Source organism: Grampus griseus (genome assembly GCF_964374135.1).
Source record: "Grampus griseus genome assembly, chromosome: 15".
Taxonomy (NCBI): Eukaryota; Metazoa; Chordata; class Mammalia; order Artiodactyla; family Delphinidae; genus Grampus; species Grampus griseus.
The window spans coordinates 69,404,446-69,425,460 of record NC_139009.1 but is presented as its reverse complement, the minus strand read 5'-3'; the positions used below and the strand labels follow the sequence as shown (position 1 = coordinate 69,425,460).

At 42.8% G+C, this 21,015-nt stretch overlaps 2 protein-coding genes across 5 annotated transcripts in view; one reads left to right on the top strand and one right to left on the bottom strand.

Annotated features, from left to right (window-relative positions):
* CTNNA2 (catenin alpha 2) overlaps nucleotides 1-21,015 on the bottom strand; it is a gene marked incomplete at both ends in the record, with an annotated part of 1,036,807 nt that overhangs the window by 338,193 nt on the left and 677,599 nt on the right. The window contains one exon of one of the 4 annotated variants that reach the window (XM_082672518.1): nucleotides 6,253-6,324. The exons of the other annotated variants lie outside the window; for them this stretch is intronic. Coding sequence (XP_082528644.1) covers nucleotides 6,253-6,276 — 24 coding nt within the window. Of the gene's footprint in view, nucleotides 1-6,252; nucleotides 6,325-21,015 lie in introns of those variants that run through there. 4 annotated transcript variants of the gene reach the window in all.
* On the top strand, nucleotides 15,076-16,997 carry LRRTM1 (leucine rich repeat transmembrane neuronal 1; the record flags this gene model as incomplete). The annotated part of the gene is made up of 2 exons (XM_082672665.1): nucleotides 15,076-15,106; nucleotides 15,406-16,997. 2 exons carry the CDS (start codon nucleotides 15,076-15,078, stop codon nucleotides 16,995-16,997), a joined length of 1,623 nt encoding a protein of 540 aa, XP_082528791.1.

Below are 21,015 nucleotides of genomic sequence, written 5' to 3'. Positions count from 1 at the left end.
TGGTAAATATTTACTTGGTAGGTTTTGAGTTCTTCCATGTTATGTCAGTTATGGACTTTTCTTATATTGATTCTTTTATTCATTTTTATATACGAGCATGTCAAAGAAACTACTATGCTGAATTTATCTTTATATCAGCTACAGTGGCTAGCACATTTAAAAAAAATACTTGAATGAATGAATGAATGAATGAATATTAATGTTCATAAGGCACACTGAGTCCATAAGGCACTGAAAGGGATGGGATCTTAGAACATTAATGAAAGGGATCTTAGAACATTAATTAGAACATTAGAACATTGATGAATATTAATGTTAGAACATTAATTAGAACATTAGAACATTAATGTTCTAATGAACATTAGAACATTAGAACATTAATGAATATTATTGTTCATAAGGCACACTGAGTCCATAAGGCACACTCTGATTGACTCAGCTGCTTAGAGGAATTCCTATGGTTATCCTCCTCCTCTGCCCCTTCAGAGACATCACCTCCCTAACGGAATGAAATGTGGAGATGTGGTTTGTATCCTGATTCAAATATACTTCAAAAAAAAAAAAATTGAGGGATAATGGGAGGTATCTGAATATGGACTGTGTATTAGTAATATTAAGGAATTATCATCTATTTGCTAAGGTGTGATAATGGTATTATGGTTATAAAAATGTTCTTTTTTTGAGATGTATATTAAAAATGTTTAGGAGTAAAATGTTACGAGATGCATGATTTACTTTAAAATACTCACAACTGATAATGAAATAGTGGCAAGACATTAATAATTGTTAAGTCTAATATTGATAATTAAGTCTAAGTCTAATGAAGTAATTTTTTAGTCACCTCTCTTCATACCATACTTGATAAGGAATAAAATAAGAAGAAGAATGAAAATAAGTAAAGACTATACCTCCACATGGCAATTATCTGGAGGTGATTTCAAATATTCTGCCTGTTCCTTACGTAACCGCTCTGTGAGGCAAGCAGCTGACTGTATCACAGTTCACAGAAGATAAATCATAGTTCAGTCTTAGGGGCATGTACTAGGCCTGCTGGAGCCCAAGGAGATAAACAGCTAGTAAACTTTAGAACACTAAAGCTCTCTTCCCATCGACATCTCCCATTTTGTTGGGAAATGGCCTGTTGACCAAAGAAGGGAATGACAATCCTAAATGCTAGAAAAATTACAATAATAATGAAAAAGTTTTAAAGTTGCATTCTACCTCCCAGGTGTAGAATGCAACTTTAAAACTAACAGTATATGTATCAGCAAGTTTATTTCGTTAAAGTTGTTCTATAAAGCAAGAACATTAATCCCATTTTATGGATGTAGAAACTTAGGTCCTGACAGTTAACATATACATTTATCCTTGAGTTGTTTAAAATTATTAAATGGATGAAATATAATTCCCAAGATTAAGACAGTAGGTAAATCTCAGAATCAAAGCAAAATTATTCCCCGACATTCTGATTATTACTTTAACATGCAATTCTTCCCTTATCTGCTCCTGAACAGTTGGGTGGAAAACATTGCCTCATTTCTTACCAGCAGGCTACAGGAAGAGATGCTCTCCCTGCTGCAGAAGAGACCCAGTTCATGAGTTGTTATTGTCTTTATATAGACAGAACATCAAAAATTTCTGGAAGGCTTTTAAATACGTTTCATTTTAACCCTCCTGACACCACTGCAGTTAGGTGGGTGGTAAATGCCATGTAGTTTACTGCAGTTAGGTGGGTGGTAAATGCCATTTACCAATCAAGAATGCTTATGACAGCTGGAATGATGTTCTAGCTGGCAATGGAAACAGAGTAGACAGAATCCTGGAACTGGAGACCCAGATACAGCCTTACTATAGCCACATCAACAAAGTCACACAGTATTGCTTTCCTTTTTCAGCTCTCAGGGTTTCTGAAAGAGCAAAACCATCAAAGTAAACAGTACTTTCCTTTCCACATTGGTTGAATAATATCCTGAGCGGTACACTTGGATCTCAAAAAGATTTCGGAAGCCTTTGCAATGTTCATAACAACTATAGGAGAGATGTACTATTCACCATATTATGTAATGAAACAAACTTTGGGCTCAAAGGGATGTGGCAAGTTTGGCAATATGCCTGTTGCATTTTGTGAAACAACTATTTCGTTGTTTGAAACAAAAACAACAATAATAAAATGGTTGGTATCCATCAGCCCTTGTTAGGCAATTGCACTGAAAGGAAGTGGTTGAATTCCATTAAAAACATTTCAAATTTGTAGGCATCCTTCAAACACCGATTATACTGAAATCAGGTAGATGAAATTAAATTCATTCAGAGAATGAGCTATCTTTAAAATAAGTAATTACCCATACAGGGTTATTACTATAAATATAGATATTCAAATATAGATATTTAACCCTCTAAGGAGGTTATCTTGTGTTCAACATTCCTCTTGTGTCTCCAATTCCATCACACAGGATCCAGCATGCTAGCTATTTCACACGTTCATGAACATAGGCTTGTTTTGGCCTTAGGGCCTTGGCTCTTGCTATTCCCTCTCCTTGGAGTTCACATCTCCTGGAGCTTTAATTGGCTCCCTCTTACTCATTATTCAGGTTTCAACTCAAATGTCACCTCCTCAAGGAGGCATTGCCTAACCTTAGATAAAATAGGCCCCTTCCCTCAATTTCTCTCATCCACATGGCTCTATTTTAACTTTCCCTAGCTATTCGGTATCTAAAAATTACCTTATATGTCTGTTTGCTTACAAAGTTACTCAGTCTTATTCAGAGACTAGAATATGCCTGCATATGTTAAGTGCTCAACAGATATTTGTTAACTCCTAACTGGTGGTCTGATTGATTGACAAGAACAGGGCCCCAAAGCATATACATTGAAAACAGTATTAGTTATAGCTTCAAAGAATAAGTAATCCTCTTCTGAAAAGAGCAAATACCCAAATCAGACTTCATACAGAATGACAGCAGTAGGCTTTAGTGGAAAATTTCTCTCTCTCTCTCTCCTTTCTCTTTTTCTGTTCAGCCTTGAGGTGAAAGGCAAACTAAAGGAGAGTGTTGGTCATTGTAACCAGGTTCCTTCACTTAAAACAAAGTCAAAAGTTGAGAAAAGCTTTAGGTCCTTTAGATGCCCATGTCTGTCCTCAGCCTGGTGAAATAAACTTGTATCGTGGAAAGCTTAGCCTCTCCTACATACTCCCCTGCCTCACTTCTGGGGTCCGAAATGAAGGGAATCCAACAAACTACAGTAATGCTGGACTTAGACCAGTGACTTGCACATGCTAGAAGCTTAATAAGTTCCATTGGTCTTATTACTTGTATAAAGGCCTAACAGTACCTAGGGACCTGTACATTTCCTAGAGATATTTAACTTGTGGTCTTAAGATTGGAGCATCAATCTTTCAACCTTCAGAAAACCAAGATCCAGTTAAGCAACTGCTCAGGAATATAAAAGTTCAGTTTAAATAAGTGTGTGCCTAGCTGTTTCTACTTTAAAAATTGTTCTAACATCTAAATGGTTCTTCCCAGTTAAATACAATATTCTTTAATATTTATGTACGGTTATTTTAATTTTAAATTTCTATTTTTATAGGCAAAGGACAATTGAGCAGAAAAATGTTATACCCTCTCTCTCATGCTGTGAGGCAACCTGTTTTACTGTTTAAGCCTGTGTTTGTTCTGTTTCAATTGTACAGAGGAAACAGTTCTGGCACCTTTAAAAATCAAAGATCTATCACTCAACAGGAGAACATAGCAACCTAGGAAAGGGAATTATGAGGAACAGAGAAAAGACACAGTGCTTCTAAAACCTTACCGGGCTTATGAATCACCTAGGAATCTTGTAAAAATGTAGATTCTAATTCAAGTCTATCTTGGGTGGAGTCTGAGAGTCTGCATTTCTAACAAGCTCTAGGTGATGCTTGTTCCGCTGGTCCTTGTGTTTAAGGATGATGCTGTTTGGGTCACGTGGCTTGAGAAATAAAAATCACTTTAGAGCATTTAGTATTGTACTTAACAGTTATAGTAACACTAAGCCAGTACTATTTTATTTAACCTACAAAAATGACCCAAAATTCTTCCTCATCCATGCAGAGATGAAGCCTCTTTCTCCTTTCCTTGAGTCAGGATGACCACATGACTAGCTTTGGACAACAGACAATAGCAACCTGCTGGAGGCAAGAGCTGAAAAGTACTTGTGCACTGAGACTTGCAGTCTCTCGCTGCTCTTAGAATCCTTCAATCACCACACAGTTGCACCAGAGCTAGCCTTCTGGAGGATGAAAGACCGCATGGAAGAGAAGCAAGGTCCCCCTGCTAACAGCCTGCCAATCGCCATCCCTTTGAGTGAAGCCATCCTAGGTTATACAGTCTCCAGCTAATTCTCCAGTTAACCACAGTCAAGCTGGCTTATACAGAAGATCTGACCCAACACACAGGACCATGAGCTAAATAAAATGATTGTTGTTTTAACCACCAAGGTTTTTGTTTGTTGGCTTTGTTTTATTTTTTTCATGCAGCCTCTAAGATATGAACTGATACTTAAGAAGGAGCAATAAGAGTTTAAGTCAGAGGTGCATAACACCATTTGTGCTTATGATTCTTTTTCCTTCTCGTCTTCATTCTATGTGGTATAATTTTGGTCTCATATAATAGAAATGGATATCAGTAGTTACTGCAATAGAATTTGAACTATTTTTCTATATTATAATTAAATTTATTTTTACCTTGTATTTTACTATGTTGAATCCTCCTGTTTAGAAGTTAAGTCACGTGCCCAGGTCACACAGTTTGTAAATGGCAGAACACTGTTTTAGCCTAGCACAGAGTCAGAAATTTCAAAGGTTCCTTGCAGTAAGTTATTCAGTGTCTCAATTCTTCTGCTAAGATGCAAATACAGAATTACATTCTGAAGGACATGATCTCCAGCCCTCACCTGTTTCATGTTTGAGAAGGTAATGCTAGGCTCAATTACAAAGGAATGATCTTACACTGATATGAGATGCCAATGGCAAACCCTCTTGGGGGAAGGACTCAACATCAGCCAGTCTTTGACCCAGAGTCCTTAGACAGACAGCACTGGTGTTGCACTGTTCCTTTGCAGGTTTACTCACTGTTGGGCAGCCTCTCCCAATGTTGATGGTCCTTGACCATCTGGGCTCATCTCAAAACCTGTCAATCTCCACCATATTTTTTCTTTTTCACAGCCATGTGAAATACCTATTACTCACAGTCTCATGGCCATGACTATATATTAAAAGCTGCTCACTACGGACTTGGGCAGTGTTCCTTACTTTGTGCCTCCTATTGAAGTGACCTCCACCTCCTCTGCTCCCTCCTATTCTTCCACGTTGAGAATCATCACGTTAAAAGAAGCTTTTCAAACTGGTATTCCACAAGCTGAATAACGCCTGCAGTGTCACTTGCTTATGAATAGCATAGGATTCTTAAAAATTAGAATTTGAAAGCCTTTAATCAAACCATGTACTTTGCAGATAGCACAGGCCATATACTCCCTATCACCCAGCTGCTTCCCACATCACAGCACCTTACCAGACTGCAAAGGCCTCTGATTGTACATCAGCTGTATTCTCATCTTTCTCGTTGAGGATTTGCATATACTGCGACCACTATAACTACCAAGCACGTTCCAGGGATTCCCTGATCTTTAGATCCAGATGTAACCTCTGTCCACATCTTTAACTGCTTACTCTTATTTTTTATTTATTCATTTGGCTGCACCTCACAGCTTGTGGCATCTTAGTTCCCCAACCAGGGATTGAACCCAGGCCCTCGGCAGTGAGAGCTCGGAGTCCTAACCACTGGACCGCCAGGGTTAACTGCTTACTCTTAGCTCTATAAGTTAGAGTTTTCTTTCACATCTTATTCTTCCTTTCCTCCCATCTACCCTAAATCAATCCATTCATTGAAATCATCTTAAATTGTTTCTTGGAAAAAGCACCATTTAAAAGATTGTCAATCCCATTGCAAAACTATTTTTGTACTTATCCTGTCATGTCCATCTCTCATGTTAATATAGTCAGCCTCACACAATATCTCACTTGGGCAGATATGGGAAGCTCCCAGCTGCTCTCCTTGATTTCAGTATCCTTTTCCCTGCCCTTCGTGTTCAAGACCATCATCAGGATTATATTCCTTGTACCCACATTTTGGAAATCATAATCCAGGTTGAAGGTCTTCCCAATCTGGCTCTGAGCTAACACTCCAGTCTCATCTCTCCACAATCCCCTCTCTTTCATTCCTGTGCTCCAGACACCATAAGCATCTCAGAAGCCCCTGCAGTTTTTTCACAGACTTTGCCTACTGACCAGAGTGGCCTCCCTCTGTCTATCTGGTCAACCCCTCCTCCTTTTCTCCCACCTCCTCTGACTGTCCTTGCTCAATTAGCTAGAGAAATCTCTCCAATCCCAGTTCTTGCTTACATCTCTGCCATAGCATGAATCATACTGCCTTGTTACCCATCACCTCCACTCCAGATCTAAGAATACCTAAGGCAGGCCGCACATTTTATCTAACTTTATCTCATCAGCTAAATCTCCATTTGACTCAAACTAACGAAAAAAAATAAGAACAGCAACAGACATTTATGCTAAATTATTAAAAGGTATTCTCAAGGTGCCTGTGAGAGATTAAGAAGTGGTTCCAGAGAATGGGAGATGATGGAATAAAGACATAAATGCATCCAACTGGTTAATTTACTACAGAAGGCTCACTGCTCATGGATGGTGGGGGATTTCCTATACAAACTAGATCTGTGAAATGAAGCCACATATAAATGGTATTAATGTGTGTGACTTCGAAAGTTTGCACCTTCCTGGGTTAATAATTTGTGCCTATACGTCAATGTAATATAAAGGCTTTTTATATTTAGCTCAGATTCCCCAGGCTATTGATTAGGCAAGAATTCAAACCAGTTAATAAAGTCGATTCAACAAGAATCTCTACAAAGCCAGCACTGTACCAGACTGCACTAAGAGGAAAGGGGGCAGGTTTATCACTGTAATGTGGCAATTCCAATGCTCTTTGTATATGGTTTCTCATATATGATAGTCTTTCACATCTTTAGAGGTAGATATTAAAGGAGACTAAAAGCAGGAAAATAACAAGTCTTTCCTTAAGGAATTTCATTTTACCTGCAAAGACAAAATTAGCAACATCTGGAAAACAAGATAATTAAATGCCAAGATGTATCAGGGACAGAACTTACTACAGAATCAAATTGGTTCCATTACTTGTGGCTAGGATGAGGAGGTAAGACTTGCTAATACCAAGCAGAAGAACTATAGTTGTCTGGCTATCCCCATAAATTCTTGGGGCCTGACAGAGAACTGATTCTTGCACCAGCATCCTGTTACAGTGTTTGAGATCTAAACCTTAGAATCACTTCTTGGTATGGTGAGAGCCAAGTTAAAGTCAAATATACCTATGGGTTTACAATTAAATAAATGCTTCCTAAGCTGTTTTGGCACATTGGTTTGACGTTAACAGATGTCCCAAATAAGTGGGTGAAACCATGAAAAACAAGATTTCTCGTGATTGAGATAGTGTGTTGTGAATAGCAAAGAACAGAGTCTAGTGCATTTCACAAATATATTTAAACATTCTTACCTCCACAGAGTATTTTAAGTAACACGGCATTAAACTATTTTCAGACATTAACACCTTTGCAAAAATAATTTGGCTAGACAGCCACTTAATAAGATGTGGCAATGAAATGCTCGTGAGCTCCCAGAAGGAACACTGAAGACCCCAAAGCCCAAGCCTCCACCTGCCTCTTCAGGAAGGAGGGAGGAAATAGCAATGGGAAGGAAGGATGGTTCCAAGGCACCAAGAACAGATTCCGACAGGGATCTCAGTCGGTGCCCCAGCCAGATGAAGGAAAGGGAACCAAAAGATGTTTCTATCTGTGTTGTAATGGAGTTTCTCAAGGAGAAGAAGAAAGCAGCAAAAGAGATATTGAGGGTGAAATATGTACAACCTTTCAGGAGGATAATCTGGCCTTATGTATTGAAAGTCTTTTAAAACTCCCCACTCTTTGAATACCAATACTACTTCTGGAATTAAAATTTAAAGACACAGTTGCCTAAATGTGCAAGGGTATATGTCCTAGTCTGTTCAGGCTGCTATAACAAACTACCATAGACTTGGTTGTTAAACAACAAACATTTCTTTCTCACAGTTCTGCAGGCTTGGAAGTCCAATGTCAAGGCATCTACAGATTCGGTATCTGCCTCCTAGTTCATGGACATCCGTATTCTCACTGTGTCCTCACATGACAGAAAGGGCCTGAGAGCTCTCTGGGTCTCTTTTATAAGAGCACCAATCTCATTCATGAGGGCTCCAGTCTCGTGACCTAATAACCTCTGGCAGGCCCCACCTCCGAATACCATCACATTGGGGATTAGGTTTCAATATATGAATTCTGGGGGGGCACAAACATCCAGTCTATAGTAGTATATGTATGAGGAAGTTCATCCCAGTCATTTCATAAGAGCTAAAAACCATAAACAACATAATTGGTAAAAAAGGGAGATGGGTAAAATAAATAGAATGGTCTGTAGCCATTGAAGATGATCCTATCAATTTGTATTCTGGATATGGGAATATATCAACAATGAAAAAAAATAGTTACAAAGTAATATGTATAATGTTATCATATTTTTAGAAAATATAGATATATGTGAAATAGTAAAATTCTAAAAGAATATGTACCCAAAACTTAATAGTTTATCTCCAGGTGGTTGAATTTTAGGTGACAATCTTCATTTAAAATATTTTTTCTTGCTTTTTTCTCCCATTTTTCATTTTTCTATAATAAAAAGGTAACACTTAGACATCCATGAGAAATACATACAGATTGACAGTGATAAGAAAACTGAGGTGTAATATAAGCCAGGAACTGCCTAAGGCTAGCATGTACAAGGGCTCTCTATACTTACTGCCTTAGCAACAGTAAAACCAAACTTTATTAAGAGCCTACTAAGTGCTAAGTACTGAGATAGACACAGACTTCGCATTCTACGTGTTTGAAATCTAATAGGACAGAGAACAAGATTCAGAAGACATGAGGTTTTTGTCCAAATTCTAGCACCCATCTTGGGCAATCACTTAACATTTCTGGCCCTTCAATTCCTGAATTATAAACTAGGAAATTAATGATACTTGAGTTACTTTTTCAGGATAGAATTTGTGAGTGCTCCAACAGAGTGCTTCTTAAAATTTAATTTTAACCTGGAACTAATGGTAAAATGCAGATTTGATCCAATGGGTCTCGGAAGACACCCTAAACTTCTGCCTTTCTAACATGCTCCAGGCCTGCTAGTCCTATGCTTATATTTTCAAGTTGCAAAATTCGAATATACATGATATCATTGAATTTTCCCCAAGAATCCTTTAAGATAGCCATCCTTGGTCCTATTTCACTGATAATGGAGTGACCTGTGTAGGATCAAACTGAGAGAAAATGGAAAAGCAAGGAACCCCAGCTGAAGTCTTTTTATTCCTAATCTCCAAGATGTTAAGGTCCCATTCAGTTCTAAAATACTATAATTAGAAATGGCTGCCACACTCATATAAAGTGAACCACACAGGAGCAGTATTGGTAAAGGTAAGCTGCTTATATAGTTCAGAAGAATAAGAGATCACTTTACATGGGAATCAGTTAAGAAGTCATAGAAGGGAACTTGCCTGTCACTCCAGTGGTTAAGACTCTGTGCTTCCACTGCGGGGACATGGGTTCGATCCCTGGTCAGGGAACTAGGATCCTACATGCTGCGTGGCGTGGGCAAGAAAAAAAAAAAGTCATAGAGGAAATTTGACATCAGCCTTGAAGGATGGCTAGAATGAAGGCAAGCAAAGACGGAGAGAGTATATACAGCAGTTAGGTATAATATGGCATGATCAGAGCACATGGCAGTGCAGAGGAAGCTTGTAGAGAGGGGCCCAGGACAGCAGAACAGGCCTCAGGAACTAACCCAGGTATTTATTACAAAAGTCAAAGATAACCCTAAGGTGTTCAGTCTTAGAGGCTAGAAGAATACAGCAAACTAAAATTTTCAGTATAGCATTGGAAGCCCTTTTAAAAAAAAATTTACAGTTCATTTAATGGCAAATGGTAATCATCCAATTAACAATGGTTATCTTCAAAAGTTATTACACTAGCTGTGCTGTCATTTCTCAAGGTTGGTCACATACCTAAAGTCACACACACTTCCCACATAAGATGTATCATACAAAGCAGACTTGGTTTATCACCAATATTTATAAAACCAGGCCTAGGGAAAGAACTAGGTCTGGGGACCAATGGATGGTCTTAATATAGCGAATGTTTGGAAGCCCTTTACCAACTTCCTTCCTCTCCCAACACAGATTCCATTTGTCCCTGTATATCTTCTTCCCCCAGAGAACTAGGGAATTAATCCACTCATCATGATATATGCATTTCAGTTCCCCATCGTAGGTATGCCTTCACGATGACCATCTCTCCAGTCAGTGAGCCTTGAGTCCTTAAACTACTTCATACACTTTACTTCCTTCACTGGTCCCATTTGACCTGTCAGCTTTTCACATTTGTATGTTCTAGAGACATTTACTCTCAAGCACTGGGCCATATATAATTATTACCGGCTAAGTCTCTCAGTGTCTGCTGCTCTTCCCTACCTAAAGCTCCAGGAGGAAAGCACTAAGTAATTGCATTTCTTTGGTTTACTCCCATGACTTAATATCAATGCAAGATGTTAGGTGTTGCCTTAGTGCTATCCATATCACTACCTTGTTTTAAGAGGAGGATAAGTTTGATAAGAAAAATGACCTTTTTTTAATGTGTTCCTCCTAAGTGGATCTCCCGAGAGAAACCTTACAACCCTCACCCTTTGGCCCCATATACATCTTCAGAGGTGCTCTGTAAAAGGCCAGTTATATGCTGTGTGCCCACAGGAACAACAGAGTTAATTCTCTCCTTTTGAAATTGTGACTCCCACCCTCCTCCCCTACATCTAAACGTTTCCTTTTAAAGAAAAGCCAGTGCTCACTGCTGAAAAGTAAAGACAACCACATAAAGACCAAGGTCCAGGCTGGAGCAAGCAATGACAGAACATTAAAATCACCACTTGAATTTGTCTTTCCTTGAACACTGTCGAAGATGACTATTGGACGGCCAATCCTCAGAATGCATGCTCATTTCAGACTTTTGTCACTTGCACCTCCATGTTCACAAACTATTTTGACTCAAATAAATGAATTGGAGGTGGCCTTCAGTTGAGATGAAATGGGAGAGGTACAACATTTCAAGAAAAAAAAAAAAAACAACTGTATGTGACCACCCCCCCAGCATCCCATCACAACATAAAGTACCAAGAAGAAGCAAGGAGGGTTTATTATGCAAAGGTTAATGTATCAGTATAAGGTTTAGAAGAGGAGGAATTAATTACCTCTCCCTCCTCCAAACTATACTTCTGGCCTCTCCAACTGCATCGAGCTTGCTCTTCCACCTCTTAGTTCCAGATTGTGTTTTGGCAATCAGATCCATACTTCACGTACCCCTGAGTTCCTTCCCATTTGCTGAGTCCATGTTTTCAAGATTCTTATCCTTTCTTACCCCACTCCCCAATCACATGTTGGCCTAATGGCTTGAGGTGCCTTTCTTGCCCAGCTACTATGGCAGTTCAGCAAGACATGCTAAATATCTTTCCCCATACAAACACGGAAAATAACAAGGGTGTTTTTAAAGTGTGTAAAATATCTCTCATCAGCATCTGACGCTGAAGGAGAAGACATTTACCGACAGAAACCTGTGCTTAGCCCAGAAAAAGAGATTGATCATGTATGTACACAATCGTCACATTACAGCCTGATGCATTAGATGTTCTCACAAGAGAGGTAAAGAGTTATGAGAGATCAAACATGAGGAAAGAAAGAAGCTTATGTGAGCTCTTTCCTTTTTTTTACTTTTTAGTGTGTTGGACCCTAAGAGGCATGACATTAAAACTCATGAACACCAGCTATATCAGCCTGCTCTGGTGACTCAAAAGTTGTCGTTTCTCGACTCAACTTTGCTGAAACACTTGATTCATGTTGTTCTTATTTAACCTAATTTGCATTGATTTAATCAGGGCTGGTATGCTTTAAATACATAATAAATTGGGATTCTGCAACTTAGATGACTTAGAATAGCTAAATTTCAATAAAGCTCATTTCAATCTGTTAATGTATACGGTTCTGCCAAGGGGTTTAAAACCGTAGAAAAGATGCAAACTTGCCACATTAGAAGTGGGAAAGATTTAAAGATACCATCCAGATGAAATGATTTGCAGGATAATAATGTGAAAAGCAATATATATATGTACATATGTATTTTTTAATTACAGCCTAGACATATCTTCTACGTTTTGAGGATCATACTTAGAAGAAAGCTCACATATAAATGCAGTGAATTTAATTTTATTTTCCTTCCTTCTTGCCAACACTCAACTCTTCTCTGCCTCTGTACCAGCTCTACAAATCAAGTGACATCCAAAGTGGGACCTCTTCTTGCCCATTTGGCAGGCTCTAGCACCACTTTGCAAGCTGCCTGCATTAGGAGAATTTTCTTCCTAGCAGCCATGGGGATTGGGTGGCTTGTACTCACAATACTTGCTGAATGGTTGGCCAATGTTTACCCCTGCCTGCCCCAGCTCCCCAACCCTTTAGAGTTTATGGCTCAATCAGCCGGCTTGCTGTGAGGAATAATTATCTTGGCAAGAGGTGAAAACACTTGATGATGGTGAAATTGTCTGTCTGTTAAAGTGTTCCGCAGCACCCTGGAGGTGCCAGTGCCCAGTCCAGAGTCAGGCAGGAGGCAAGAGGGCTGGAGAGCTGACCATCAAGAATGGGAAAGGAAGGCCACCACTTTGGTGCGAGACAGAAAATAACCTATCTGTGCCAGTAACAAGCTGTGAGACCTCGGATAATCACCCGATGTCTCTGTACCTCAGTTTCGTCATGTGCAAAATTCAGATTTTCTAATGTCTCTTTTAGCTCCTAAGACAGCATGTGATGTCTAGGACATTTCAGCTTTGTTTTCTTTCCAATTGAAGGATGCATCTCAGAGATGAATGACCAGGCCAGAGCTCAGAGGAATACGAAACGGAATGATTCATGCCCCTGTTCATAAAACTTTTCCTGAAAAGTACTACTAGTCTTTGGTGACTTTGATTCCACTGGTTAGTAGTGTCTTTAGCTTGAATGTAAGGAGCAACTTAGTTATTTGTCCAAAGCCAGTCCAACCCTGGAGCTTTGGTAATCCACCTCATTCTTATCAATGAGAGCACAACTATAGATAATGCCCACTTATTTTCAGTTCCTAAGAGTCAGATATGATGGGAATTAGAAGTGAGGAGCTGGAAATTCACATTGGATTCTCCCTATTGCCTCCTTGGGCATATTTGTCAAGAAGGTAGGCTTATCCACTCACTTCCAGCCGGGTTTCTCTCTTTTTTTTTTTTAAACAGATGACCAACAGGTCCCTGACAACAGCAATGCAGACCCTCTCCAGACCAGTTGGAACAAGACAGAGCTCAACATAAGAAACTTAAGGAGCCCATCCATAAGTGAGTGTTAATGGAAATAATCAGGCTAAGACCTCTTCATGCTCAGATGATACAATTTAGTAACAGTCTCAAAGATTAAGTACTGGGTGTATATATAGAAAGGGGTAGGCTTCATGAGGGTTTAAACTACCCCTTCTCCTCTCATCCTCTCGCACATTCTCCTGGAGCGGAGTGTACTGCAGGGTTCTGTAATCACCATGAGTAGCACGTCAGGGTCAGCCCTCCCGGTGTCAGACATTAGAATCTTTCTTTAATCCACCCGGGACCCCACAGACATCTATGGAGACTGGTGAAGCCCCAGAGGGATCTCGGGCAAGAAAAACTCCCTGTACACAGACATAGGTTTCTGCCACTCTAGGTCTACCGCCAGGACCAGGATGGCTTTCCAAATCCGCTGAGTTTGGAAAGCATTCCCCCACCCACCACCTAAAATTGCTGGCTGACTGCAGAACTCCAGTGCCCGCAAGGGAAAAAAGAAAAATCTCAGCCAAATCCCCACAATCATTGCTTTCCTCTAGCTTCTCTCAAGTTGCTTTTCTAAAGCAAAGGACCAAATGTTGATTTCTCTACAGATTCCTACGTATCTCTTACACGTAGACAGCTTTAAAGGGGGAGGGGGGAACGTTCCCCGAAGGGAAGGGGAGGGCGGAACAGAATATTTCAGTCTCCCACTTGGAAATCTCTTGTCGTTGATGATGCTTTTCCAAACCTCCATCCCCCCTCCTTTTTTTTTTTTTTTCTTTTTGGAAATATGGATCAAAAAGCTGAAAGTTATTTCCATTTCATCAAAGAACATATATTACTTTAGTGGCTCTGGAGAATGTTGGTTTTCTGCCCACCCCTTTTCAATCTGCCCATGTCTGAGGTGCTCCGGGAAGACGCACAATCGTGAGCAGCTTACGACACTCAGTGAGCAGTAGGTGCCGGTGCAAGCTCGCGCCTCACACTGCCTGGCGGAGGGAAGGAGCCCGGGCGCCGGGCGCCGCTCCCCGCTCCCAGCGTCGCCACCCGAGCCGCCCGCCGCCCGCACCTCCCCGCCGCCCGCAAAGCATGAGCAAGCCCGCTCTCCGCAGCCGCCCCGGGCGCGAATGGCAGGCTGTCTCCGCGGAGCAAAAGGTGGCGCCGGTCAGTGGTCCTTTCCAATGACGGACATTAACCAGACTGTTAAATCCTGGGGAGTCGCGAGCCCCGAGTTTGGAGGTTTTTTTCCCCCACAACGTCACAGTCCGAACTGCAGAGGGAAAGGACAGCGGCAGGAAGGCGAAGCCCCGGCTCCCGCACGCAGTTGGGAAACTTGCGGGTCCTAGAAGTCGCCTCCCCGCCTCGCCGGCCGCCCTTGCAGCCCCGAGCGGAGCAGCAAAGTGAGACATTGTGCGCCTGCCAGATCCGCCGGCCGCGGACCGGGGCTGCCTCGGAAACACAGAGGGGTCTTCTCTCGCCCTGCATATAATTAGCCTGCACACAAAGGGAGCAGCTGAATGGAGGTTGTCACTCTCTGGAAAAGGGTGGGTAAGACACTTTTTAATTAAATTCTTTCCCGAAGATTTTTTTTTTCCTCCCTTTGCTGCAGCATCTAACATGGACCAAATCACCATCTCTTTGATCTTTACGTGGCTGTGAACTTTCTATGCTGCCCAGCTTTCTGCATGCTTAGAGGTGAACGTGTGGCTTTGGGGAGGGGGGGTCCTGCTTTATTTCAATGTATTTATTTGATTTTTGCCCTTTTCTCCCCCTCCCCCGCTCCCCCTCCCTCGGAATAAAATATGATGTAGATTTCTGACCGAGCGCTTCCAATGGACATTCTCCAGCCTCTCTGGAAAGATTCTCGCTAATGGATTTCCTGCTGCTCGGTCTCTGTCTATACTGGCTGCTGAGGAGGCCCTCGGGGGTGGTCTTGTGTTTGCTGGGGGCCTGCTTTCAGATGCTGCCCGCCGCCCCCAGCGGGTGCCCGCAGCTGTGCCGGTGCGAGGGGCGGCTGCTGTACTGCGAGGCGCTCAACCTCACCGAGGCGCCCCACAACCTGTCCGGCCTGCTGGGCTTGTCCCTGCGCTACAACAGCCTCTCGGAGCTGCGCGCCGGCCAGTTCACGGGGTTAATGCAGCTCACGTGGCTCTATCTGGATCACAATCACATCTGCTCGGTGCAGGGGGACGCCTTTCAGAAACTGCGCCGAGTTAAGGAACTCACACTGAGTTCCAACCAGATCACCCAACTGGCCAACACCACCTTCCGGCCCATGCCCAACCTGCGCAGCGTGGACCTCTCGTACAACAAGCTGCAGGCGCTCGCGCCCGATCTCTTCCACGGGCTGCGGAAGCTCACCACGCTGCACATGCGGGCCAACGCCATCCAGTTCGTGCCCGTGCGCATCTTCCAGGACTGCCGCAGCCTCAAGTTTCTCGACATCGGATACAATCAGCTCAAGAGTCTGGCGCGCAACTCTTTCGCCGGCTTGTTCAAGCTCACCGAGCTGCACCTGGAGCACAACGACTTAGTCAAGGTGAACTTTGCCCACTTCCCCCGCCTCATCTCCCTGCACTCGCTCTGCCTGAGGAGGAACAAGGTGGCCATTGTGGTCAGCTCGCTGGACTGGGTATGGAACCTGGAGAAAATGGACCTGTCGGGCAACGAGATCGAGTACATGGAGCCCCATGTGTTCGAGACCGTGCCACACCTCCAGTCCCTGCAGCTGGACTCCAACCGTCTCACCTACATCGAGCCCCGTATCCTCAACTCCTGGAAGTCGCTGACGAGCGTCACCCTGGCCGGGAACCTCTGGGACTGTGGGCGCAACGTGTGCGCCCTGGCTTCGTGGCTCAGCAACTTCCAGGGGCGCTACGATGGCAACTTGCAGTGCGCCAGCCCCGAGTACGCACAGGGCGAGGACGTCCTGGACGCAGTGTACGCTTTCCACCTGTGTGAGGAGGGGGCCGAGCCCACCAGCGGCCACCTGCTCTCCGCCGTCACCAACCGCAGCGACCTGGGATCCCCCGCCGGCCCGGCCACCACTCTCGCTGACGGCAGGGAGGGGCAGCCCGGCAGCACGCCTGAGCTGGCTACCGTGGCCCTCCCCGGCGGCGAACACGCCGAGAACGCTGTGCAGATTCACAAGGTGGTCACCGGTACCATGGCCCTCATTTTCTCCTTCCTCATCGTGGTCCTGGTGCTCTATGTCTCTTGGAAGTGCTTCCCAGCCAGTCTCAGGCAGCTCAGACAGTGCTTTGTGACGCAGCGCAGGAAGCAAAAGCAGAAACAGACCATGCATCAGATGGCTGCCATGTCTGCCCAGGAATACTACGTTGATTACAAACCGAACCACATTGAGGGAGCCCTGGTCATCATCAACGAGTATGGCTCGTGTACCTGCCACCAGCAGCCCGCCAGGGAATGCGAGGTGTGATTGTCCCAGTGGCTCCCAACCCGTGCGCTACCAAATATGCCTGGACAGCCGGGGCGGGCCGGCAAGCACCAGGCTGGGGTCTCCTGTCTGTGCTCTGATATGCTCCTTGACTGAAACCGCAGGGGGATCTCTCCCAGAGACTTGACATTTTAGCTTTATTGTGTCTTAAAAACAAAAACGAGATAAAACACAACAAAACCCCACCCCACAACCTTCAGGACAGTCTATCTTAAATTTCATATGAGAACTCCTTCCTCCCTTTGAAGATCTGTCCATATTCAGGAATCTGAGAGTGTAAAAAGGTACCAATCATTGATTTTTTTTTGTAAACTTAAAATGTTTAAAATAAAATAGCATTTACAGTTTTTACAGACTGGTGTAACCTAAATGAATTGTTACCTGGTTAAGAGTGAAGCAACAGTTAGAATTTCCTCCCCCCACCGTGTGTGTATGTGTGTGTGTGTGTGTGTGTGTGTGTGTGTAGGGGTGATCTAGTGGCCACAGGGAAAATCCAGAAATTCAGAAGTAGCCAGGCTCATTTTGAAACATTAAGAAGGACAAACAGCTTATCAGGTGGATGTACCCCACATGATTAAGGACTGAAAAAAGCAAGACCCTTTATATTATATTTGGGGGTGGGGGGTGCAGTGCAATCTAGCCACTTCAAAGCAATTGAAAGGCAGACTGAGGACTGAGCATCCTTGCTCAGCCTTTAAGGCAGAGATCATTGCAAATGCTTTTTAAAAGGCAGTGCCACACAGTTTTTCTTATGAGCAGGAAACATTTTTGCACTTAATACAAGCATCTTTCAAATCGATTCAAAATCTCACCCCCAAATGCCACTGGTTCACTATTCTCCTACGCCTTTGATTCACCAGACTTAGTAGCATTTGTTCCCTTTTCCATACTCTCTCAAGTGAAAGACCCTCATCTCCTGCTCTCTGTGGTCTGACTCAGGGAAATAAGGCGGAATACAAATGTTCGGTGATGAAAACTGTGCTTTCTGGAGCATATTGGTAAGACTGCAGCAAGCTGAGGCTCTCAGCAGTGACAGCACATTCCTAGTTGCTCTGGGGAACAGTGGGAAAATCCTACCCTGGGCTGAACTCCTCCCTGGGTGCTGCTTGTAGCAGGAGACTTTAGGGGCAGACGGGATACAGAAGTGATGGGGGTGCGGTGGGATGGGGAAAATGAGCTTTTGATCCTATGTTCCAATGTTACTGAAACAGGAATAATTTGTTAACCCAGGACAGAAAAGCTGCCTCTCTTCAGATTGCCCTGTTGTGTGATGCCTGCTTTCCTGTGTTGTCTTAGTTTTTTTCTGTGTTGGGGTCAGTGATTTCCCCTTCCCAACCTCATAGGTTTCCAGGTCCACAGAGGTGTGCGTTGTTTATTGAACTAAATTCAAGAGTGGTAGCAGGTGTCGATGTGGGGAAGGGACAGGGGAGGAGTATGTGTGATGGTCTTTCACTAGCTAGCAATTTAAGCAAATGTGTGATTGAAATAAACTGTCATGAGTGACAGCTGGTGAGCTAATGTTGTCCATGTCCAGAAGTTTTTCTCAAACTCAGGTGCTCACCCCTCTGAATGATCTTACAGACTGGCATCTTTCTTTTTTCCTTTTCTTTTGGGAGGGAGAGCCAAGTCTGAATAACAGGAAGAGGGATGGCGGGAGAAAACATACACCACCCTCTCCCAAAATGCAAATGCCTCCGGCCACCTACCTAAAAAGGCACAATCAGCTGTTTGAAATGCAGAATGGCATCACCAGGAGGTTTACTTAATCTGAGGGTTGTTAGTAGATTTCTCTTCTACCAATGGAGAACCCAGTATGCCTAAAAATACTGCTTCTAAGAGGTTCTTTCAAGAGAAATATTTTGCAAATGTCTCTAAGATGTTAAGCCTTGGTGGAGAGCTTCTTACACACGCACAGACGCGTGGGCGTGCGTGCGCGCGCGTGCGCACACCCCCCCCATAATCTCATTTTCTCTGACCAGGAAACTTCATCTTATTTTGTTTATAATTAAAACATGACTTTATGACACATACCATGCACGCAACACCCATTTAAACTAGTAATGTTCTAGAAGAGAGACGCTTTGGTAACTTTGAGGGGGTTTTGGATTTAGTCTAAGAATGATCATTTGGGAATGCCATTGTAAACAGCATCTCACTTGGAGGGCAGGGACTGCAGGAACATCTATAATGAAACCTCAATAAAGAGACCTCCTCTAGGAGACAAAAGACCTTTTCTGGAAAAAAAGAAAAAATCCCCCAATTGTGCAACTGAAGGATTCAATTCAATCCTTGGATTCCATGGATTTGATGTGCTCCTAGGAAGGTTCCTGAAATCCAGTGCCAAAAGCTGCTCTGGCTTGGTGCATTAAGGGCGGTGTTGGTGTGCTTACAGGGAAAGCTTCCAGAAGCAAAACCTTATTGGCAAACATCAGAAGCACAGATCCACCCGATATTGGAAACTGGAGAATTTCTCTCCTATCTCTAAGACTTTTTCCCTCTTTATTCTTCTTTTGTAAATGTGGCCATGAGAAAAAGCTAGAGAATAATCATGCTTTGGTATTTGCTGCTGCCACCCCTACCCACCGTATGACTAAAAACCACATATGTAGAAGATCTGAAGTCCAAGTAAATCTAATGAAATACTATTGTAAACAGGACTCTGTAACCTGAGACCTGGAGAACAAATGATGGTCATGAATACTGTGTTCTTAATTTGTGTGTGTGTGTGTGTGTGTGTGTGTGTGTGTGTCTGACTGTCTCTGTGCTGTGTGCCTTTATAGGCAAGGAAATATGTTTCCTACACAAACAGAAATTTAGCTCACATCATTTCATGCTCCTGCACCTCTTGCTTTGGAGAATGGCAGCAGGTGGGGGAAGGCAAGAATGAGGGAAATTGGTAGATTTAACTAAGGTTTTATGACACTTGACATCTTTTCTTTCTTAAATTAATTGATCTTTAAGCTTCAAGAAACTTGCTCTGTCTGACCCCCTCTAAGGAAACTACTGAGCATTTAAAAGACAATCTGATTTTTTAAAGGTGTAGCGCCCTTTTTGTTGTTGTTCTTCCCTCAGAGGGGGCTGATCTCCTTGTCCTGTGCTGTCTGGAAGGAATTTAAGACCTGGGCATTGTCTCTTCCTGGGCATTGTGATGGATTAAGCCTCCATTTGCAGTACCTTCCCAGCTGATTAAAGTTCAGCCCTAGTATAGAGGTTTCTCAAATATTTATATAGAAAAAAAAGTCCTTTCAAATGACACTCTCAGACCAGCCTTAGCCCCAATAGTTTTTTTTTTTTTTTTAGGTGGTACCAGAGTGAGCAGGTTAAATGAAACCCATCCTTTGGCCTTCACTCTGAGGAAACGCAGCCCCTGGGGCTCAGACTCCAGCCCTGATAGTTGAGACCACCAGCCAGCCCAGGCTCTCAAGACTGCAAAGTTGCCGTCATAAAGAAAAGGTTATTCCAGTAAAAGGAAACTTTTAAAATTCATGTTTAATATTCTCTCAAGCTCTTCAAAGTCTAAGAGTGCCTTACCTTTTTTCCCCTGCCTTCAGGAAGGAGACATTCGGTATGACTTAGCATCAACAACACGTTTATGAGTACGTGTAAGTCATTAGAGGGGCAAACACTACCTGTTATTTCTCTCAAGTTTCCTGAGCAACTGCACACAGATCACTGGAGGGCTTAGGGGCCTCCTGTGTTGCTGGGTTACATTAATCGACTTGTCAGCAAGTTCGGCACTTATTCTGTCTGGTGCAGCCGTGTAGAAGGAAGCACTGGTGGATCACACATCCTGGGATCATGAAAGGCATCAGATACCCTTCTCACAGAGAACATTATCAAGAGGCCAGAATCTATATGCTTTGGAGAATGGGTATTATAATGTTTCAGGGTAGTCAAAATAAGCATCAATTATATCCTCTAGATAGGTGGTTATGTTGGTTGATTTGGGCTTACCATGGATGGAATATCAAATAGCAAGGAGTTAATTGGAATATGACTA